At 38.3% G+C, this 24,709-nt stretch overlaps 2 protein-coding genes across 2 annotated transcripts in view; both read left to right on the top strand.

Annotated features, from left to right (window-relative positions):
* The window catches only part of sno (Protein strawberry notch), a 38,699-nt gene extending 31,377 nt beyond the window's left edge, over nucleotides 1-7,322 (top strand). Inside the window, exons 14-15 of the mRNA XM_028318290.1 lie at nucleotides 6,120-6,268; nucleotides 7,300-7,322. Coding sequence (XP_028174091.1) covers nucleotides 6,120-6,268; nucleotides 7,300-7,322 — 172 coding nt within the window. The remainder of the gene's footprint in view (nucleotides 1-6,119; nucleotides 6,269-7,299) is intronic.
* A 1,529-nt stretch (nucleotides 7,323-8,851) lies between these two features.
* The window catches only part of LOC114362774 (malate dehydrogenase, mitochondrial), a 29,516-nt gene continuing 13,658 nt past the window's right edge, over nucleotides 8,852-24,709 (top strand). The window contains exons 1-2 of the mRNA XM_028318304.1: nucleotides 8,852-9,204; nucleotides 9,561-9,762. Of these exons, the coding sequence (XP_028174105.1) occupies nucleotides 8,937-9,204; nucleotides 9,561-9,762 (470 nt within the window). The 5' untranslated portion in view covers nucleotides 8,852-8,936. The remainder of the gene's footprint in view (nucleotides 9,205-9,560; nucleotides 9,763-24,709) is intronic.

The following is a 24,709-nucleotide window of genomic DNA, read 5'->3' as shown; positions in this document are numbered from 1 at the left end:
TGCAGAGCACGGGCGAGGCGCGCACCCTGGACCAGCTCGAGCGCGACGACGGCGAGCTCACGGACTTCGTGTCCACCGCCAAGTGAGTAGCGTCACTGTGACGTCACTCCCTGCTGCACCGCGCGGTGGTGACGTCATCGGTCTGCAGAGCACGGGCGAGGCGCGCACCCTGGACCAGCTCGAGCGCGACGACGGCGAGCTCACGGACTTCGTGTCCACCGCCAAGTGAGTAGCGTCACTGTGACGTCACTCCCTGCTGCACCGCGCGGTGGTGACGTCATCGGTCTGCAGAGCACGGGCGAGGCGCGCACCCTGGACCAGCTCGAGCGCGACGACGGCGAGCTCACGGACTTCGTGTCCACCGCCAAGTGAGTAGCGTCACTGTGACGTCACTCCCTGCTGCACCGCGCGGTGGTGACGTCATCGGTCTGCAGAGCACGGGCGAGGCGCGCACCCTGGACCAGCTCGAGCGCGACGACGGCGAGCTCACGGACTTCGTGTCCACCGCCAAGTGAGTAGCGTCCCTGTGACGTCACTCCCTGCTGTACCGCGCGGTGGTGACGTCATCGGTCTGCAGAGCACGAGCCAAGTGAGTCTAGTTGACAGCTCAAACCTTGTTGAAAATCTCATACTGTTTTGACAGGTATAGGTCGCGCAACAAGAGTTGAAACCATCAGCACGAGCAAAGATTTGTATCTGCGTTGACGTCTTGCGTAGTCGCACTGACAAATGTTTTCTGTCTCTCTTTCAGACATTTATTAAGAGCAAGTTAAATAGTGTATTCGATATTTGAACTTTAATGTAAAGTGTGTTGTTTGTGTTCTGTATTCAAATATTACATCAGTGTGAGTACGTGTTTGCCTCAACTTTCTCTGAGCGACCTATAATTTTTTACGAAAAAATTACACAATAGATGACGTCTCTATTTTGCTAACTCCAATATGTAAAAATATCCAATAAATAAAAAGTTTTTTTATCAACATCTAAACAGGTAGGTTATTATTTACAGTTGATTGAATACTAATTGAAATTTTAAGATCAATTATAAAAGTGGTGCTTTGGAATTATTGGTTAATTTTGTAATATTAAAAGACATGAAATTTTTGTAATACACTTTATTATAAAATACAAAAAATCAACTACAGTCCTCATTCCCATTCATTGCGATGTTCATATTTCGCAAATTGACCCTCTCGACAGGGCGGATTTTGGCAAGCTCCTTTGCCAATCGCACCATAGTTTCCATGTTACTTTTATTCGGGTTTGCTTTGAAAAACTTGTTCAATCTCCGAAATTCGTTGTTCAAACCCTTCATAGCTTCTTCATACTTCGTTTTCAAATCCATTTTACTTGTGCATTGAACCTCTTTATTATTTTGAATTGAAAAACTGATTTCTTCACACTTTTCTTCAGTTAAATCGTCCAAAGGATCATTTCTCTCGCAGTTTTCATTTTTTATTTCTAAATAATAATAATCATCATCATTCTCCGACTTTGGTGAACCTGCTGAATATTTATCTACGTCATCATCAATTCCACCTTCAGCATCATTTACAAATTCGTCATCTTTAATGTCATCGATGTCCATATCTTCCGCCTCTTCAGTACACTCAGGCTTTATAATTTTCTCCTCGCATTCCGCGCCTGCAATATCAGTCAACAAACACTTCTCCTCGTCAGTCAGTTCAGTAATTCTTATCAAATCTGTATCCACCACGTTGATCACAGCACACAGGTGCTCGCAGAACCGACCTTTCCTCCCCACACTGCAGTCGCAACACCAGGTGTCTATTCTAAACTTTATAGACTTCTTAGTTTTGCCACCACTTTCGAATCTGAACTCGTTTGCACCTATCCTTTTTAGAGTGGAATCGAAATTCAAAACCTCTTTAGACTTTGCGAGGAATCTTGTATAGGTTGATACTATATCAGAGCTTTTCGCGTGAGCGTGTAGATTACGACTGATTTGACCGTCGACGATGTTGCAGAGAACGTCGATCATCGCGTATGCATTGAACGATTTACACTTCTGATGTATGAACTCGCCCATAATACGTGTCGTAGCTTCCACAAGATTCGTGCTCACGTGATNGTGAGTAGTGTGTAAAGTCTGTTCGCCGAGAGTTGATAAAAAAAATTAAATATCAGAGGTTCTAAACTCATTATAAATTGCAGCCCGCTAATTATTTTTGTCGATATAATGAAAAAGTTGGTAGATTATCATTATTATCTCTTAAATTTACGGGAATTATTCCAGTTAGGGCATACGTGGGGATACGGATCAAACACATGGCGTCCATGTGTTGGATAAAAAGTATTTCTTTATTATCAAGTGGCTTATAGTGTATCCCAATATTGGGCAAAGCCCTACCCACTGTCATACCATTCATTTCGGTCTTAGGTAAAATAAATCTATTCCGTTTCACACATTGCGGCCCGCCGGCCGGGGTGCTTGACGACAGCTGCGTGGCTCGTACCATGGTACTCAGTGCGCGTTGTGACAAACGACGCCCTACATACAGAATGTGATAACTAAGCGACAGTCGCTATTGCAAGACATTTCATAATATTTATCAACTCTCGGCGAACAGACTTTAGTAGTAGTAGTGACGGCGCGCGAGGCAGTGAAGTGCGCCAAGTGCGTGGTGATCGGACTGCAGAGCCAGATCGGCGTGAGAGAGTGTCCACCGTCAAGTGTCTAGTTTTATTTTGGCAGAACTCCCTGCTGAATCATAAGTGGACCGACGATCTGGTAAAGGTCTTGGGAAGTACCTGGATGCGAGCAGCGCAGGGCCGGTTGTTGTGGAAAACCTTGGGAAGGACGTCATTTGACTGAAACGAACGACACTCTGAGAAGTGCTGAACATAATGTTCAAAAAATTGTTTTTTGCGAAATATAGTTACAGAATAGGGTCCAATTGACTTACTTTAGTGAAGTATCTAAACGCGAACTCATATAGACTTTCAGGACTGGGAAATACGATTGCTTAAAAAAGTCGATTTGGATTATTATTGGCTAATTGTATGATATTTATTATTATTTATTATTATTATTATTTAATATTCCCAATTAATAGACATGAATTTTAGTAATACACTTTATTATAAAAATACAAAATGTCAACTACAGTTTTCGTCCTCATTTGCATTCATCGCGATGTTCATATTTCGCAAATTGACCCTCTCGACCGGGTGGATTTTGGCCAGCTCCTTTGCCAATCGCACCATAGTTTCCATGTTACTTTTATTCGGGTTTGTTTTGAAAAAATTGTTCAATCTCCGAAATTCGTTGTTCAAACCCTTCATAGCTTCTTCATACTTCGTTTTCAAATCAATTTTACTGGTGCATGGAACCTCCTTATTATTTTGAATTGAAAAACTGATATCCTCACACTTTTCTTCAGTTAAATCGTCCAAAGGATCATTTCTCTCGCAGTTTTCATTTTTTATTTCTAAATAATAATAATCATCATCATTCTCCGACTTTGGTGAACTTGCTGAATATTTATCTACGTCGTCATCAATTCCACCTGCAGCGTCATCTTCGTAATCGTCATTTTTAATGTCATCGATGTCCATATCTTCCGCCTCTTCAGTACACTCAGGCTTTATTATTTTCTCCTCGCACTCTGCCCCAGCAATGTCAGTCAACAAACACTTCTCCTCGTCAGTCAGTTCAGCAATTCTTATCAGATCTGTATCCACCACGTTGATAACAGCACACAAGTGCTCGCAGAAACGACCTTTCTTTCCCACACCGCAGTCGCAACACCAGGTGTCTATTCTAAACTTTATAAACTTCCTCGTTTTGCTACCACTTTCCAATTTAAACTCGTTTGGATCTATCCTTTTTAGAGTGGAATCGAAATCCAAAATCTCTTTAGTCTTTGCGAGGAATCTGGTATAAGTTGATACTATATCGGAGCTTCTCGCGTGAGCGTGAAGATTACGACTGATTTGACCGTCGATGATGTTGCAGAGAACGTCAATCATCGCGTATGCATTGAACGATTTACATTTCTGATGTATAAACTCGCCCATAATACGTGTCGAAGCTTCCACAAGATTCGTGCTTACGTATTCTTCTCCGTGAAGCCAGTGCCCGCGTCTTTGCCACAAATCATCGACAAAATCGCTTATCACTAAAGACGATTTAATATAATCATCCTCCTTAAGTTTTTCGTAGTTGATTTCAGCTTCAGCCAAACTTCTCGACCCTCTAATAAAGTTGCTAAACAACTCCATCAAGCTGTGACGTTTCTTCGCATCTATCTTGCTGTCATCGCTGCAAATCCTCCGCCAAATATTGCTGCAGACCGACCAATGAGACGATAATATAATACTCTTTGGAAATATGGATGTTGCGGCGTCTCTTATTGCTTGAGAGTCTTTAATAGTCAGTAATTTTGGCTCGAATTGACAGTTAAAGTGGTCTTCGATTAGTAGTTTTGTTGTCAAAAATGCTTGACTGTAGTTAGCTTCGTCCTGCTGTGTGTGTAGCACGCAAGCGATAGGTAAAGCACCCGCATTGCTAACGGCGTAAAGGAAAGTCACCACAAGTTCGTTAGATATAAATATACTATCCATCAGGATGTGCTCAAGATTCATCGTCAAAATAACGCGTCTCATAGTCGCAGTGACCACAGTAACCACATTCGGGTTCTCATAGTTTAAAAAACCGCCATCTCGTTCTAAAGTAGCCTTTTTTGCACTCATGATCTCATCGAAAGTCTTATTACTTTCTCCTGATTTTTTAATTTTTGCGTGTAAATAGTGAATGTGGCGTATGGTAGGGTTGATATTCGCGTTCATTAAATACTCAGGGTGGTCACCGTAGCGATGTATAACCGCCAACTCGTGGTACAATTTGGCCATGACCGGCGAGTAGCCATTATCAAAATAATTGTAAAACAACTCGTCGGTTTCCGGTGTGCTCTTCAACCTACTAAATGCCTCTTGCGTTCTCAATTTGTGCGAGTGCGTAAAGTCGATAGAAATTGTCATGTTCAAACCATCCTTCAAAAGAGGATCGTTTTTGATCGTGTTTCGATTGGTGATCTTCACTTTGAAGTCTATTTTCGCTCTGCATCCTTGGTTTCTCGCGTCGTCTGAACACTCCTTCTTCTTATTGAACGCCGACCGGTGACAACAAAACACTTTTCTGAATAACAATCTTTTTAGCCTCGGATAGCTGTTTCGAACTATCCAAGTTGTTGCTGTGAATTTCGCGAACTTCGCGATCCATTCGGCCGCGTACTTGTTGTATTCGTTTGTAGACGTCACGCCGTTGGTCTTGCACTTCAGTTGCACGGCGAATTTATCGGGCGAGACAAATTGGTAGTTCACCAACACTGCATTTTCTGATATCTCCTCCAAATATTGCTTCAGTTCTCTTTTCGAAAACATCGTTGAACGTCACTATCAAACAATAACACTGATACATAAATCGTAACTCTAAATCGTGAAATGTATGCGTCTTTATGTAACCTAAATCGTACGTGGCGTGAGTGAATCGATGCTAGCGCGTGACGCGTGGGTCTGGGGCCGCGTACCTTTTGCCGGGGTGAGCGACCGCCGAGCGGCTGGCGCGCGGTACGCTTCGCTCGGGCGTTACGAAGCGCGCGGCCGGATGCGCGCCAAAATTCAAAAGATGGCGGGCTAAGATGGCGCGACTTTTGAAAGTTGTCGTTTATCAAAGTTAGTCTGTTTTACGTAATTTATGTATTGTAGTGTCTGTAATGTTATGAATTAGATACATTTCGATTGCATTTTAATAATGCGATATAAAATTGTGATTTTTAACGATTTTAGTACTGTTGCATGTAATTAAATGTAATCACTTTGTAATTATTTTTATTGAAGCCATTTCTTTTGAATATTGCTTCCTTCTGGCTTTAATTAGTTTATTAATAGAAAATAATAGGGAAATGAGTAATTAAAATAAATAAATAATTTGTGTGCACAATGTCTTCACAAAAAAAATACGGTTATAAAAAACGTTTATATTTTTTGATTACCCATCTGATTTAAAAATGTTCGGCCGTTATTCTTACTTAGACGAAAACCTTTTTCCATACGCTATAGATTATGACAAATCTTATTTGAACGTTTAATTCCAGGGGCGTATTCCAGACACTAGTGGAGAAGCACTTCCCCGCTCCAGACAGGGACCGCATCAGTCGTTTGTTGGGGCTCGAGCCGCCGCCGCGCGCCAAGCCGCAGGTCAACGGGACCACGCACGAAGCAGACAACGCTTCCAAGAGGAAATGTGAGTGTTACTATACGTTAGTAAAAAAAAAAAAAAAAAAAAAAAAAATTTGACAGTCGTCATGTAAACATTAGCTCCGTGATTATAAATCGATTGTAATTAAAATTCTGACTCTGGAGTGCAAATAATGACTGCAATCTTAATGTACAACTACGATTTACCTGTGAAAGTGTTATCCAAACCAAATAAGTGATGGAGACAATAAAAATGACAACAGAACTAAAGTGCTTTCGATTAACAAAAAACTGTTATTCTACAAATAGTGATCCTAATAAACAACACTCGTGACTTACTTCATCACAAACACGGACATTATCAAGATCAACGTAACGTTTGATTGTGAAATTGACTATAAAGTGCTAAAACAATCTGCTCGACAATCGTTTTTTATTCAAACATCAAATCGCCATACAAACTAGCGACATCTAGTGTAACAAACTTANTATTTTTTTACTAGACACTACTAGACAGCAACCCTAACAGCGTAAGAAGAGTTCAGAGGCACGCGATAGAAAGAGACAAAACTTGTAGGTGAATAAAATTGTAGGTACGTAGTGCTGTGCGAGCTGAATTCCACTGTATCGCGTCGTAGCAAGACTCGCATTTATTTAAATCGTCTTGCGGAGTAATCCTTCTGTACCTGTACTATTACTTATTCTGTGACAATACGTCATAAAGATTGACATTAATGTGGCCAAGAAGTCGGTGCAACTTTTGTTCATTATTCGTCGTTCTGACTGACGGCATGATTATTTTGGGCCCAGGAAGGTCTAAGGTCATTCCTTCTTCCATATTTTCTTCCAATGATTTTGACTTTCTGTTTAATGAACTTCCTGCAGCTTCGCCGTTTCGGGTCGGGTTGGTTTTTGTAGTAGTTTAATTTATTTTACAAGTTTGAGCTGTTTGCACATGCAATGTAGGTAGATAGGTACTAGATACTATTGATTGCCCAACAAATATAAATTGTAGGTATTTTTTTTAAATACGGTGGTTTTCAATTTGTGTTTTATGTTTCGTTTCTATACCTATAGCATTGTTGTACACATCTTCTTAATTTCCTAGGAAATTTATAAACTTGCGGATCTTGTTATCTTCCATTGCTAACTCCGACTAATTCTCATTTTAAAGGTCAACCATTACGATAATAAAGTCAAGTTTTATCTTCCAAAGGCATCCCTTTCAGAAGCTAACCGGAAATAGGCCAATACAGACGAGAGTTATCTATAAATACGGCAGTGTCAAGGCAATACGTTGCCCGCGCTTTCGCTCTCGCTTCGATCTGTTGTGACAGAGACTTTTAGTGACGCCAATGATAGTTGGGATCGGGACAGCGCTCGTAAATGCAATCCCGATGACGTAACGAAAAGGGTCTTCAACTCCGATTATCGCGTCCGAGAAAATGTATTTTTGTAACGGAATCCAAAGCGGATATGGGAAGTCTCATTCTGATAAGACACTAAGGTCTTTATTGCAGAACGCAGTTCAAAACTCGATTCAATCTGACACAAAGCTTGAGGCTTTGAATTGGTTAAATTTTAATATCTAGACTCGCTCTCGCTTCGATCTGTTGTGACAGAGACGTTTAGTGACGCCAATGATAGTTGGGATCGGGACAGCGCTCGTAAATGCCATCCCAATGACGTAACAAAAGGGTCGCCAAGTCCGATTATCGCGTCAATAAAGAAAATGTATTTTTGTAACTTCATCCTAAGCGGAAGTAGGCGAAATCTTCTGATAAGACACAATCTTTAAAAAAAGATTGAAGCTTTAGATATCTAGACTAAACACATGACAGAATTTATCATTTAAGATTAGACCTAGTGTTAAGAGGTTTTTGTAATACAGTCATTAGCCACTAGAGTACTAGTACTTCTTACTTATGGCTCTGAGCTTGATCTCTGCTCTGCTCGACAATAGATAAATGATCAGAAAAGGTGTGTAGGGTAGTGTGGAAAGTCATTACAAGCCTTAATATTTCCCTCTAAACAGCGTACAGCTGTACCTCTTATCTACTTGGAATTGTATTATACTTTTGTCCCAATAAAGCATTTAAACTCAAAGATTCGTCCCTATTGCAATCTGCGCTGCAGGCAGCACTAGGCCTGCTTTAAATATGCAGGCTTTGTTCGGACGGCTAACTTAATTAACAGCTGCATGCTATCGCGAGGAGGCTTATTGGGGCGGAAGTAGGCTTTTTACGACTTTTTATTTCATTTACTAACGTGGATAGTTGAATGCACGAAAAATACCTAGGTACAGCTTTATTACATACCACCTTTGCTGAAGAATCTATCCGAATTCAATCGATTATGTTTTATTTGAAAGTCTACTTTGGATTTTTTATGGAACAGTCGGTTACAATACAAAATATTTATTTGGGACCTTGAAGACCAATGTGTCTTCGAGATATCGACGTATCCAGTATGAAGCTATCTTTGTGCTTCATTGTGCTTATGCCGTCTGCCCTTGTTTTGGACAAAAAAGTATATTACTCCTGTCCTCAAAATCTTGGATCCTGGCACATAATAAATTTTTACTTCTGAAAGACACAAAAAGAAAACAATCAAAAATGTCAAAATTTTTAATCACAACAGCAACAAGATTCACCAAATTTTAATTTTAAAACAATAAATGAAATAAAAATACACAAGAATAAATACAAAAAGAGATGCAACCCTCAAGTATGCTTTTGAAGTCAAAATACATCTGGTCCGGTTTCGTCGGTTCATCGAAGACTTTGAATAATTTGAGCCAAGCTTTGTTCGTCCGATGGTATACGAAGAAGTCCGGCGATGAGTGCAGAAGGGGCATTGTAGATATTCCACCAGACGTAGACCCAGACTGTCCACAGCCCTGTGAAAGGAGGAAAAAGAAGAAGGAGGGGATACTGCATAAGATCAAACTGAGGGTCATTGAAGGCGGCACCAATTTTGGGAGTAAGCTGTTCATCTGTTCTGTTCGATTGACTCCTGTCACATAAAAAAAATCTCTTTGTGATTTAGTTACCTATCCATTTTTATCGCGCAATGATGGGGTCCGCCCTGGGTGCCAAGCATCAGGGGGTGACACAAGTCGCGCAGATTAGTACTCACTGGCGCATCTGCATGGCAAGTCTGCGGTCTATGTCATGATACTGAGTGCGTGCGGTTGTCTTTCAATCTTCGAATCGGTAGGTAGCCCTAAAATCGTGGGGGGTACCAGGGGGTGCCTTCTTAGGACTTATGACTTGATCGCCCGGGTGCCAACATATGCTACGCCGCCACTGAACCATCACCTCCTCCTACACCTACAGCGCCCTTTCGCCGCGTGCAATGCAAGTCGAAGGTATGCAAAGAGGAGCAAGTGCCGGAACCGAAGGCGCTGCCACCGCCCAAGAAGAAGGTGCCTCCGATGCCGGCGCCTCGCCCTGGCGTGCAGGTATCGGTGCTTGGCGCCGACACCTCCATCGGCCAGTACGTCGCACTCCTGCTCAAGCAGTGCCCTTGTATCAAGAAGTAAGCCATTTTATTGGTCAATCTTAAATTCTGTATTGTGGAAACCTTCCTGATCTCCTTTTGTCTTGTCATCGCGTGGGATTTAACAAAACTACTGCCATATTTCATGGCCAGATAAATTGAATCTGAATCCATTTCAGTAGATGACGCTGGAAATTCCAAATGTCATAATCCTTATTTTCTTGTCTCGATGTTACAAAGGGTTTTTTCGTGTATCTAACTTTGTACGATATGCACAAAACTGTTTGTTTTTTTCGACATAATTATGGAATCCAAATCTATCTTTGCGGGATATTGAAGCAATCATTGCAACCTAATTAATAAAACATTAACGTAACATTCAACATCAAAGTTTACGTAACTGCAAACACCATACCAGAAAACCAATCCAACTTCGATTTTCCCTTATAGATTTGTAGAAATTCTGCTCTGAAATTGGCAAATATTCCCGTCCCCGGGGTTTCGTGACGTAGTTTACGTGGGGCGACGTCGGTCAGCGATCCGAACTGCGATACGGCTCATGAAATCGCCAATCCGACGCCCCACGGGGACCTTACGTCTCTCTAACGTCGACACATGTTGACACACTGCTCTGAGGTTTCTGGGCAGAGTAATGAGTTTGTTTTTTCGATAATGGTGACTTGGATAAGTGCAAATTATTTACAAATCTTCCCTTTCTTCTTCTTTAATGAATCCTTGGTTTCTCGTATCTCGAGAACGGCTTGCGGAAAGAAAAATAAGGAAAATCGCGCAGATAAAATGATACATTTGAGAAAACTTAACGAATAATTTGATGAAAGTGAATTAACTGACAAATCGGAGGAGGACTTTGGTTGAAAACGATAGTCACGGGAACAGAATATGCATTCTTAATACCTAATGTTCCCAATAGGAAATTTATTTTTAGCAAGATCAACTAAAATCAAATATTGTACCAAAACGGTATCCACTCAGCTAAAATCCACAAAATGTTACAAGTCATTTTGTCTATTTTAGTAGCGCTAAAATGCGTAAAGCCCCGCTAAAGGTCGTTTCCTATGATATTTGCGTGTTGGCATTTCACGCAGCCGTGGAGGCGTTTAGTGTGTCGCGTAACACGGGCTATGATTCCGAGTCCCGCGGGACTCTCCGGCAAAAGTTTTTATGGCTGACTTGATAGATAATAAATAGATGAACATGCAATAAGACTTGTAAAGTAAATATTAGATCCTAATGTATTTTATATCAATATCAATAACCGACGCGCGCCACATTATGTTCGTGAAGTTGAAAATAGTTTAATCAAACATCGTTTACTTAGACTAACTAACTCTTGCAGATGACGACAATGTCTCATTTAAGATATTAAAAGATTATGAAATCAAAAATGTAGCAAAAGTATCGGCGCAAAACGAGCTTATTCCGTTCGCCTAGACTGAAATTAGACTCTAAAGTTTGTAATAAGCGAATACATAAACTTTATCGCACAATGAAAAAGCTTCATAAAAACAACTTAATCACCGTATTTTTCATGCGTTCGCGCCAAAATACACTTAGTTTACAGTTCACGTCACTTCGTTACGGTATAAACCGTAATAACGGCTCGTAGATTCTGATAAAAGAGCATTGCGCAGAGTGTGTATATAAAAACTAATAAAACTCATTTATTTCTGCAAATAGGCTTTAAAAAAGCACTTTTACACATCCCAATATTCACCCTAACACTGCTTCAGGACAATAAACGGGCCAGTGCTGAGAAGAAGCAGAGCAAGAAACTCAGTCACTATTGTCAGCCCCCTAAGTAACCAGTTACTAGTTTAATGTTTTAAGTACATAATCAATTACTGTGTAAGTGTGTAATCTTGCATTCGGAAGGCACACCCATCAAAATTTAAGAGCTCCTCAGACATGTCGTTATATGGATCATTCGGGCGGATGCAATAAAAGCGAACCTTTACGGCCGCTACTGGCATCGCTTCACTGTTTTATGGACAGAAAACTGAATATACATTGCACCCGCCTAAATAATAGTTGGAGCTTTGATTTAATATCTTAAGGCGTTCCCGGTGCTCCCGGCTTGTATTCACTTGGTTCAGTCGTTAAGCATAGCTCCTTCTGATTGAGAACTTTGTAATGATGCTGATGATGCATTCCTTCCCTGAGAAAAAAGGGGAGATCGTACTCATGGTGTTCCTTGGCTAGTTCCTTGGAAGGCTAACAGTCCAACAGTCTTAAGCATAGCTCCTTCTGATTGAAAACTTTGTAATGATGCATAGCTTCCCTGAGAAAAAGGGAAGATTGCTGTTCCTTGGCTAGTTCCTTGGAAGGCTAAAGTCTAATAGTCGACTGCTTTGGCTAAAACGATAAGTGACTGTAGGCTTTTTTAGTATTTGAGCTGCATCTGGATTCTAAGCCTCAATTTTCTCAATATCTTGATAAGACAAAACGTCTCACCTTTCATCCACTGACCTTCTTCCTTCCTTATAATTTAGTTAAGATATATTTCTGAAAACAACTGCCCAAAAATCAATCTGGTTAACTTAAACGACTCAAGGAAGACTCGGGAGAGGTCGATTCCCAAGTGAATGTTATTAATGGCACTAATAAAGGCGGCGGAACGAATCCAATAAAAAGTCCATAAGCTCAAATTAGAATACCTCTGGCAATCTGATTTGGGGCTCTCTTTTCTTAAAGCTTTGCGTAATAAGTAAAAATTTCTATTAAAATATATTTATTTCAATTCAACCAATTATGAGTGGGCTTTTTGCTAAAAGAAAGACGCTCGTATTCAAAAACGATGCTTGTGAAGCAGCAAATCGAACGCACAGCGTTGAATAGAGCTCTGTGATGTTCGTGTGTGACCCTGTGCGTCTACGCGCACTGTGAGACATAGTAATGTTTGTGAATACGGACGAGAAAATAAGAGATATAGTGTTATTTATTCATTTTTCCATTCTAGCAATTTTTCATCAGACAAAAGCCCAATCATCTTCATTTTAGTTTNCAAACTTACTTGTATCGATATTGTAAAGCAGCATGTACGCATACTAACAGAGGCTGTTTAAAGTTTTCGGCCGTCATAATAACGGTCTCGTGGCTTCACTAGAAGAGAAGCGGTCGACATTCCAAGGGTTCCAAGTTCAAATCTCAGCACGTACAAAATTTGTGGTTTATTTATTTTTTCATCTAATCGCACGTCATCACATCGACTAACTCAGAAATAATGGACAGCTTCGAGAATATAAACACTAGGGTGGTCCTTATACGTACGAAAAAACATTTTTTTCTTATANTCGAGAATATAAACACTCAAAAAAGGCGAAACGTAAACAATGATAGGGAACAACTCATTGACAGTGAATACGAGATGGAAATATCATACCAAAGTCTACCTAATAGCTATGGGCATATAGATGGAAATACAATGACATCTGATGAAACTAATAAGTTAAGGATGGAGCTTCAAATAGCTAACTTAGAAATTGACAACCTAAACACTGAAGTAAGCAAGCTAAAATACGAAATAACCAAATATAAACAAAAAGTACAACTTTATAAATCAGTCGGCATCGGCGAAACGGCGAATGTTTTCTGTAATCAAACGCCAGTTAAATTTTACTCGCCACAATTTCGAAGACGCTTGAAGTATTCTGCTATGAAAATAGGACTGCCTAGAACATCCTCTAGAGAGCTAACAATCAGTGCGATCGAAAGAAGCCAGATAAATGTTGAGAACACCCCTGAGAAGCTCTCAAATATGAATAAAAGCTATGAAACTAAAATCAACACCATACCACACTTTAATCTAAACGAAAACCCCACAGTAGACGTTGAAGCCATAATATGTAATAAACTGCATAGTACTCCAAATGGTCGCTACAATACAGACATGGGAACCCTGGTTGATAAACCTATAAACATTAATAACACTCATGCGGCAGAAAACTTGTCAAGCTCTAGCCAGAAGAAAGTAACGCACTCTCAGGAAAGCAAGCCCAAACAGAGAGTGATGATATTCGCAGATCAAAGTGGACGTGGCATGAGAAATCTTNCACCGAGCCCACAGCGTGGTAGGGGTGGGGTTGCCCGCTCTTTTGTTTTTTAATACTACTACGCTGAATATTGTGTGCGGATTGGGTTGTCGTACAGGGGTACTACATGGTAAAATAAATCTCTTCGGCGAAAACAGGATAATTTAGATCGAACTTCACTTGGTAAGTTCGTTTGATCATTCAAACATATTTAACTCGTTTGACTCACTCTGTCTGTAAGTTCGTAGCAGCTACGCGCTACGAGGCGCTACGAGGCGTATTTTCGTAGCTCTACGATATTACGCTTCGAAATTTATTTATTCAGCTTTTAATATTCATGTTGTTGAATTATGTATAATAATATGTTTCGGCAACATATTGGATGCTTGTTTGCTTCATATTTTGTGCTTAAAATATCTGCTTGAAAACATGAAATAGCTTCCAGAGAGAGTCATGAAAGAGCATAAATTATAGTTATGATATTAAAAAGCTTAAGTTAATTTAAGATAACAGTAATTTGGAACTGCAAGAAAACCTCCCAAAATGTCAAAAACCCTATTCACACTCGAATTCCAATAAGAAAATTCGATAAAAACCTGGCTTTTAATTATGTCCGTTATTCTAACCCGCTAGGTATATCTAAACTAAAACACGTGTTAAAATCCTTTATAGCAAAAGTAGTTCTTTAACAGAGAGAAAATGGACCTGTAACACTTTAGCAGTAGTTTCAGAAAAGGTAACAATAACAGCATACCATCCTAAGCTGTAATGGCGGCGTTTGTACAGAGAGCATCGGACTACATTTTTATTGCAAAATCGTCTCTATTACAAGTACATAAGAAGCCACAGAGTTTGACTTTATGTGCTGCCTGTACATAAATGCGGGGAATAACGAACTAAATGCGATAAACATTTTGCAGCGCGCCCTGAAACCGCTGTAAGCCAGTGGCGGGGAAGAACACACTCGCTTCTGCCCTGGACTTAGGGTTGTCAGTTAAAACGTAAAATTAAACCCTTTTATTCATATTTAACTAGCTAGCCCGGAGAACTAACCGCCCAGTCAATGATGTGTGTGTGTGTCAGTGGAGGGTTGAAGAGGAGGCCTATGTTCGAAGGCGAACCCCCTAAAAGCTGCTATAGATAGATAGATAGAATTGTAGTTCATTGGAAAAGTTTGTTTTCTTTCGCAATTTGTGATACTTATCATACTTTTGTAGACTATCCACTCACATATAATTTGACAATATTTTCAGAAGCACCCATTTAAATTTTCAAGAGTCAACCCTAACATTTCGTGGCCCATTTACCTAATACGTGTTGAATGCGCGTTCCGGCTGTCTCATTGAAAACACATAAATGCATTACTCTAAAACATGAACCACAAACTACACCGTTTATACTGTTTACCATGTAATTTCTATTTGCTTAATTTAATACTAGTATTTCAAATGAAGTCATCCTTAGCCTTTGTAGGATAATTACGACTTAGATAGCTTATTATTTTTATTTTTTTCATTGCTTTTGTAGTTTTAGCAAGTAGGTACCTACCTACATTCTTAAGCTAAGTTGCACCATCTTACTTTAACTTTGAAAAACGTCAAAAGTATGTCAAACTCCATACAAAAAGCACCGGTTATTGTTATTGTTTCGGTTAACTTAAGGTGGTGCAACTCAGCCTTGATGTGCCTAATTAGCAAATTACTAACGAAATAAATCTAAAAAATTACTTTGTCGCTAGACTGATTAGATTAGACGATGTCAAGTAGGTACCACGTTTTTGTTACAATTTTAATAAGATACTGTACTTAGTCAAGTTTTTGGTCACTTTAGGAGTCACAAACTATTTGAAGATGACTGTACCGATAGCAATTTACCTTGGACGAATAATATTCCAAGCAATTTACTTACCCAAACATTTGCTTTTTTGTTAAATGTTTTACCAATAAAAGCTCTGAAATTTTGTCCTTACTCTCTTAAATTAACTACATACTCTTACCACGACTAACTTTCTATCCAATAACTGCTACCGTTGAGGGCTACAAATTGTCAGTTGTTCATAAACCTTGCTTTTTTCCAGCCAAGATACAGTTGTAGGGGCAGGCGGCGGGTGCGGCGAATCGTCTTGGCCCCACTCATCTTCGCTTAATCGCGCTGGCACGTGTCCCTCCCCAATTTCTTAATATTGAACAACTGGGTCATAGCACGTGGATAAACAGACTGCAAGCTGAATAAAAAAAAAAGTTTGGATATATTGAGATAAATTAAGTTACATTTATGAAGCATTTTTAACACAATTTTCACTATCGCAGGTATATTATCTTACGGTTATCAAAAGATAAATTACCGTATTTGAAATAAACTCATTACCAATGAGTTTTTCTTTGGTTCACAAGTGCGTCAAAATACTACTCTTAACAAAACCTTTTCACTTCACTTTATTTTGATATTATTATTTTTTCGACCTAGGATTTTTTTTATTGTGATTTACGTTTACGTACCTTTTGAGTTGGCTTTTTTATTCTGTCTATCCCCGGCCTAAGCAAAGGAACACTCCGGGTGTTGCCAAATAATTGTTCCAGCTCTGTTTGATTGCAGCCGCAACTATTTTGAGAGCTCTAAGTGGTTTCGATTGTAGCTATACTTTAGACAAATTAATTGGTAAATTAGTTTCGAACGACCTTCGTTGGAGTATCGTTTTTGGATTCAACAAGTTTACTTTGTTGTCTAGCTAAATCAGTTTGAAATTAATTAAAGTTGTTGCTCAAATTATTTAGAATATTACCTCGGTTGATAGTTTAATGAAAATCCCGAAAGGCCCGGCTTATAGCGGCCTGCCAAAAACCTTACAATCAAAGTAATGTCGCAAAATAAACTACTTTAAAACAGATATTATAATTACTAAACTGAATAACTTTATAACAATGAAATAGTAAGACACGGGTCTTAACGCGACGTTTATTAATGAGTTATAACAATGACTAATATCTTACTTGTTATAGATGCTTAAACTCACTATAAGTACATATTACAATACACTCATCACACGCTGTCCCCGCAGGATTCAAACCCTTAGGGGTTCTAGCATAGATTCAGCACGCGACTACCATCTTCCTACTGTCATCACTATCATTAAACATCTTAATACAGCCTCCACGAGCAAGGGACCCCTTAATGGACCTTAAAAACGTGACGCCACCCTTATGCGCCATAATTGAAATTAGACTCTCCCTAATAGATATTACGGAGGTAAATAATATTTTAATTAGCAATAATATCTGTAACGATAACTGCTACGGTAATGCCTTTTGGTGTTAGAGCGTAACGTGTTCTTAATTAAAGGTAATATGTACGGAAGTTAGATTTTAAGTAGGCATTATTCTTAAGCCAGGATGACATAATTGTCTTGGGATTATATATTTTTTTAACGAACAGTTACACAACAAAATTGTTATACAAGCGTCATGGTTCTAGATAGAAAGAAATGAAAATAGTTTATTATAGTTAAAAATCATAATAGATAGATATTTAACCAAAATGGTGACCATCACCATTCAGCATATGCCATGCTCTAGGTATAAAACTCAGAACATAACGCTGGTAGTTTTTGGAAGATTCTTACATTACCGACTTTTACTATTTTCAAAACAAATCTTGAACATCAAACAACTGAAATACTTATCTTAATTGCCCAAGACCCAAATCAAGGCATTTTCTTAATCTAGGTCAATTTATGAGATTGCCAATTAGCAAAACAGAACTGGTCTGAGCTTGTAAAGGTCAGGAAGACAATTACCTTCTTGTCCTAAGGACAGAAAATGTTTGTTGCTTTTTGTAATTATGCAAACAAAGCCAAGGAATTATAAGCTTAAACCACCTGAAAATTAAATAAGTTATACTTTAAAATCAAGACAATAAAGTTAGAGGTAGACAAAGGAATATTAATGACGTTTTAAACGGACTTTATGCCGAGTTAAACTAGTTAACGAAGCTTGCGGAGTGTTTGCAGACAGAACACTTCTTCCAATTCAATTTTCTTTACGAGGGTTTAGTTTTACGGAGAAAATACTAAGCAGTTGAGTTAACCCGCAACAAGCTAAGATATTAAGGTGAAAACGCTGTGGCCACAAAGACAGATTGAATATGAAACAAATTTTAGGATTCCGTGGAATTCTTTGCGACGTGTCGCAAGGTGATTTGTACGGAATCGCGCGCATTGCAGGATAAAATGGTTTTAAGGTGAGGTAAAATTCTTTCGGCGCGCTTAGTATTTAAAAATGCCTTTCGTGTGAGAAATCACACGGTCTATTTAGTAGTCAGTTCCTCCGTGGTTGAGGATTCCGGATGAAGCTCTCTTCCACCTTCGACCTGATCATCACTTACCATCAGGTGAGATACAGGCCAAGCAAGAGCTTCCTCGTTGTGGATAAAAAAAATGTACTTACGTAAAATTTCTCTTTATTGTTATTGTGTTTTATTAATGACTTTATTGATTTGTATTTGTAGCTACTATTAAATTCTAAAGTAGACGGCGACATTAATAAATGGACCAGTAAACGGCATCAAAACATCACTAATATCTGATTTAGCCAGTAAAAATTAGTCCTAAAATTCCCGGACAATCTTCACAAACCATCAGCCACTTAATACAAATTGCACCTTACACACGAGGTAATACGGTAAAAAGTTAACAAAAGAAAGTTTACCGGTTCAAACTGACCTAAACTAGACGAGAAAGCTTGAGGAGTGTTTGTTCCACGCGTACTAAAACTCTTGCCCGGATTCAATTTGCTCTGCGGACTTAGAGGGCTCACAGACGAGCGACTTTACGTCGGCGACTGCTTGCGATAGTATGCGACTGTCGGTGACAGTCTCCGACTCGCGCCTTTCGCTGTCATAACGCGTTGACACTGACTTTACGTTAGTGCCTGTACGTACGTCTTCGAGAGTCGCGATGCATCGGCGACCATCGGCAGTATTCGAGATGCGTCGTCGACATTCTAATTTGATTATCTCTCTACAGGGTGTTAGGTAAATGGGTAAATGACATACAAAATAAAATTGATAAAATCAGATTTGTATGAAAATTAAAATAATTAAAATGATGATATCAATTTTCTGACTTTACCATACCATTTATATGCATATGTTAACATGGGCAAGTGTCGGCTCATATACCCATTTACCTAACACCCTGTATAGTCGGCGATTACCGCCGACTTAGTCGCAAACAGTCGCCGACATACTGTCGCTCGTCTGTAAGCCCCCTTAGCGTTCCAAAGAAAACACTTCTCCTCAAATCGTCTCGTACCCCGGAGCGGTTACCGGCCAATCAGAATTACCGGGAAATCCCGTTTTCTAATTTCATTAAGACTCACCCGCGTTCCCACTTCGCCTTAAGCTTGGTCCGCTGATAATTTCAATTGGAATTTTATCAATGAATGAGTATTTCACAGCATTTCCAAGATAGAGCTTTTCTAAAAAAAACCACTGCATCGCATCCCTAAAATTTTTTTAATCAATTGAATTTATATTTTTACCTGCTTCGAAATTGATAAAAGTCAGTCAATTAAGTTGGTAAAATTGTGACGTCACCGGTTGGACAGTATACCTACTATGTAACGCCGTATTCACAAACGATACTTGCTTAAGTAAATGAAGCAGGAAATCGAACGCACAGTATTGAATAGAGCTTTATTGTGATTGGTTCGTGTGTCACCCTGTGCGTCCACGGGCACCGTGAGACCTCATAATAATGTTCGTGAATACGGGCGAAAATCTTGAAGATTCCAGAATCGAGAACTTAGGTAAAGTCTGCTTATAGTCAGTCTTCTTTAGTTCAACCTTAATAACATAAGCGTAAGGTAATCGCAAATAATCGGCTTACGAAATAAGCGGATGTACCTAAATATTAAACAGGCAATCCCACTAATGGTAATTACAGAATAATTAATAATCCCAATGTGTACTAATCATAGAAACTAATGAATACAATATCAGGCACAATACGAGTATGAACGATTAATAAAACATACCTAACTGTAGCATCTCACCTATAGATGTAAGTTAATTTGTAAGTATTTTGCAATAAAAATATAGTCATGTTCAACACCTGAATTTGCACTTTCTTTTTCTTAGAATTCATTAATTTCTATTTAAATAAACTACTTCACCTGTGCCAGTGTTCAGCGACATAATTGAAACTACAAATTAAGTACGTCTTCTGTAAAGTACCTTTTAATTTCAATTTACCTTGAAGGAAAACAGGTGTTACTGAAGAAAAGTAACAATTCCTGAAACATTCTTAGAACCTAAGTTTACTTGTTGCGATTTAGTTAAAGTAAAAATTTGTCAGTATGTTTCTGTTACAAATTTTGTGACTAATTTTGTGTTCGTTGGCAATTTTCGTACATAGGCCGCTTTGCTATCCAAGTATGTAAGCTGATTGCCTACAAAGTCAAAATCTATGACGAATATTCTAACATGATAACGTGTCGTATTCTTACTCTTACAGTGCCTTCTCAATGCTTTTATAATACACGCATACTTATTGTGTCTAGGTAAGCAAGTTTTGTAATAGGTACTCGTAAATAAAATAAAACCTCAAAATATACAGTATGAGTCTATGTCATTAGTTTACCATGAATTTAAAACATTCTATTAGCTTGTAGCTTGTGAGGCTAGTCACATCCACAACCCTAAACTGTGAGACTACTTCGACCACATACGTCCGATTTTTCATCACTTTTCCCTATAACTTTCTCTTTCATCATCTCAAATTACTCTCACGAGTGACAGTGACGGAAGTCCCGAAATGCAGAAACCTCGTTTCGTAGTAGGCCCTCTGAGTCACTCCTAACAATGGGAGTGATCCAGACGTGTCTGAGGGGAGGAGAGAGGTCTTTTGTTAGCCACATTCTCATTCAGGACAGTGAGGACGTTTTAAAATTCCCTCCGAAGTTTTACAGCGGCGCGTTTTTCCGAGACATTGTCTGAAAAAATGCTTCACACTGAAGACTGTTTTGGCTTGGTCTGATTCATTTTTACGGTGAAATTACAATAAAAGCATTTACTTATCCACTATAATTGTAATTTGAGAAATTCTAATTTAAAGGATTTTTCTGTTTTTATTATTTTAGTATGCACAAATTATCGTAAATTTTTTGCAAGTGATCTAAAACTTTATTTTCAGTTTCATATCAATTTTTGAAAACTGGAGAATGAATATTTTTTAATGTCATTTCCGAGGACAACATGCAAATTCTACTTTATCACAATGACAATACACGAAGGAAAATGACACCTAGTTTCCTGCTTACCTATCAAGTATAAGCTAATCAACAAAATAACTACGAGTATAAGTAAGTCGACTCTGTTTACCCATTGATACTCCAGTACCCTGCCGCTTTTATTCAACAATAACATCATTTTATTGTTCTTGTATATTCCTATTGCAATCTCGATCCCCTATGAGATTTCAGCAATAAAAGATAAACCCAACGATTGGAACTTGCCACCCGCTTTGATAAATGGCTGAGAGACGCGGTTCAACACGCGAAGAATTTCCAATATTTTCTATAGAAGCTTAATGACTTCTATCTAGAGGATAAGGGAGTCAGATAAGTTATTAATGTAGTACCAGTATTGAATGTTCCTGTTTTTTTATTATTTTGGAAACAGCTATTTCAACATTTATTTTGATTCAGAATCTTTTTGTCTAGTAGTAGAACACGCATACCTCACCACCAATCACTATACTTTTCATGAGATGTTAAATTGCAATTTTTCGTATACATTTGTTGTATGACCGAATTAGTTGCCTATTTTTTTCTGTATTATCCAAACCGATGCGTCAAATATTGTTTTATCAACTTCAGGGAGCACAAAGTTTCTAAACCTATTGTCCCGGACTCCCGGCACTTAGAACCGGCAGAATATTTTTTCCCATTTTTCCCGTGTGATATACGGGACAACGGGAAAGTGTGGGTGCAGTTTTATTGAGTTATTATCGGCTGTAAAAAACTGGCTTTATTTTATGTACCGGCCTCGGTACAAGTGGAACTTTATTTTGACAAATGGACCGTTTTTACGATCGAATTTTAGTTACGACGTATTTATCACTTTGGCAAACAACATGAAAACTGTGTTTAAGCATCGACGTTTAAACCTGAAAATATTTCGCGTATCAACAGTTTGTTCTTTGATATTAAATAAACGAGGTTTTGGGTTTATGGACTTTTTAAATTTTTGTTGAAAATTATTTACAGTTAACTACACTTCTTTTTTTGTTTACACTTTACTCACGTTAGCTCGTTTGCCTCCTGTTCAATAAAAAAAGATAAAATCAAGGCATAAATTATGTGAATATGATTTTTTAAAATAAGCTAACGTTGCTTGGTATAAGCATAAGCTTTGTCAAACCAGCTTCCAAGACACTTTTTGTTTATTTATAAGTACTGAGGCCTAACTTACCGTTAAGACAAAAATCACAAAGTGTAAAAATAAACTTTACTATTATCATATTACTTAATAGTTACCTAGGTAGTTACTGCTCCTAAAGTACTTTTATATTGTCATTGTCTTTTATTTATGTTTATACACTCTTTACGTGATCGTCGTCCAACACGCATTAACTTGATACATCCCTGAAGATAGGAAATTGTATCGAAATTACTTTAGATAAGGGAAGCAAGTTTCTATCAGTCGTAATTTCATCTGGGAGGGTGACCAAAGTCATAGAAAAAATAAATTGAGCGGGGATTCCCCCCGTCACGGCAAACTGATATTTATACGTATAAATGCGTCGTATGTTTTAATATTGTTTCGCAAATTCGTATAAGTGTGTAATATTTTTATTAAAAGCGATGACCGCCTAAATAAGTTACTGATAAAATAGGATTATATTTTTATTTTTGTACGTTCTAGATAGATAAGCTTTCTTAATCTAACCACTGTATACAGAATTTCTAGATGATAAAAATTTGATCTTGTTGTGACGTCACGTCAAACATCTGTTATGATGAAACAGATAATAATTACGACAGTATAAAATCTTCAAGTTAAAATTCACTTCAAAGAGTCTCGTTAGTGGAGAGACGCCACCTACAAACCTACAGGCAAAATAGGTAAAAAATGGACAAAGTTTAAAAAAACAGAATTTTAATTTTAAAAAGCGGGAAAAGATAGGGCGGTTGTGAAATTTATGACATCATTACGGTGAAAATTAAATGAAACGTCGGTGAACAGACATTACGTCCACATGTACAGTCACGGTTACCTGTAGGTATTTTCGACCTTAGTAAGCTATTCTTAGATGTTATTATCTAGACTCATAGATTTTATAGCTAGTAGGTACTATAAAATTATACGAGGTTAGATTACCTACTTTAAATATGTAACCGCAATGAGGGCTATCGTTTTAGCGCTCACCAGTTAGCGCCACTGTAGAGTAAGGTCCTGTCACTTGCTAGTAGCGAAGACAGTGGCACCAACTGGTGAGCGCTAAAGTGGTAGGAGGACTATCGCATTTGCACTCATCAAGATGGCGCCACTGTAGAGTAAGGTCCTGTCAATCGCCAGGGGTGCCAACTGTTAACTATAAAAACGATTGCCCTCATTAAATTGCTATGCTCGATCAGAAGTTACATAAACAAAGTGGGCTTCAATTTCTTTTTACAGAAAATTTTTCTTTAAATTAACAGTCTAAAATAGTCAATTTCGTAATTATTGACTGAAAATCTATCTATTCTAATTAATACTTCATCAATATTAGACATTTGACTAATGTAACGCAAATGAGCTTTCCCAAGGGAATGATATGTCATAACTTAAGCTTAAGATGTCCTGACAGGTCAGAGAATTATGATCAATCAACTTGCCAATACTTGAATATTATGATGTCATCAATATTATTCAATATTTATGTTTACGTTCATTTTCCAAATCTTGGTCTAAATTGTATACTTACCTAAAAGTAAATTATGTTAGTTGAGTTGCACCATCTTAATTCTTTGACTTTAACAAACGTCAAAAATCTGTCAAACTCCATATCAAAAGCACCAGTTGCCATAATTTTCTTTTGTTTTGGTGATTTAATTTTCTGAAACTCATTCTGATAAATCCTTTACAGACTGAAAGCATCAAGATTATTGAGTGTTACATTTTTCTTTTCATTCATTTCAGCTTTGTGTTTTTGTGGTAAACCAAAAACTGAGCGGAGCTAAAGAATGATAAGGTTTGTAGGGCGTGGATGAAGGGAGGTTTTTCGAGTCTATTTTGTCCAGGTGGCTTTAATAGCTTCAGCGGGCAGAGAAGGGAAGTAAAGTTGCCTATAAGATTTTTTAGATGGATAAGTACATATCTCACCTTTTTAGTTACAAGTTATACCTAAGTTATCTACCTAGTTTATCGAGAAACTCTAACATTCTGTGCCTGTCCAAATTTCAGGCAAGCGAAGCCACGTTTAGAAGCTAAGTACTTTGTAAAAACATAAGGTTCGCCTTTAAGGTACACTTTGAAGGCTTCAAACAACCGCTCAGACCCTCTGTGACCTAATTGCTCTCTCACTCAAGTTCTGATCCGAATTTATATTCGCTCAAATGAACACTACATAATTAAGCTGGGTTATTCAAGATTAATTTCAACGTCCATCAAACATGTAAAATGAGCTCCTAATTAGTCGCGACTTTGTGTGGAAGGACGGATGTTTTCTCTTGTTTCAAAATATCGGACGGATTTTGATGAAACATTACAGTGTTATTAGAAAATAACAGACGCATAATAAAATAGAAATAAAAATGCAGACATGATCAAATTAGGTAATGTCATTTGTGTTAACTCTACCTACTTATTCCTGTTTGTAAAAGTTTATTACCGACGACGACTCATCAAAGTAAACACCAGAGCCTGGTGGCATCTTATGTAAAGTGCTATATTACAAA

The sequence above is a fragment of the Ostrinia furnacalis genome, unplaced genomic scaffold (genome assembly GCF_004193835.3).
Source record: "Ostrinia furnacalis isolate ACB-3 unplaced genomic scaffold, ASM419383v2 OfSCF6717, whole genome shotgun sequence".
Taxonomy (NCBI): Eukaryota; Metazoa; Arthropoda; class Insecta; order Lepidoptera; family Crambidae; genus Ostrinia; species Ostrinia furnacalis.
The sequence above is the reverse complement of the archived record's forward strand: the minus strand, read 5'-3'. Positions and strand labels throughout refer to the sequence as shown.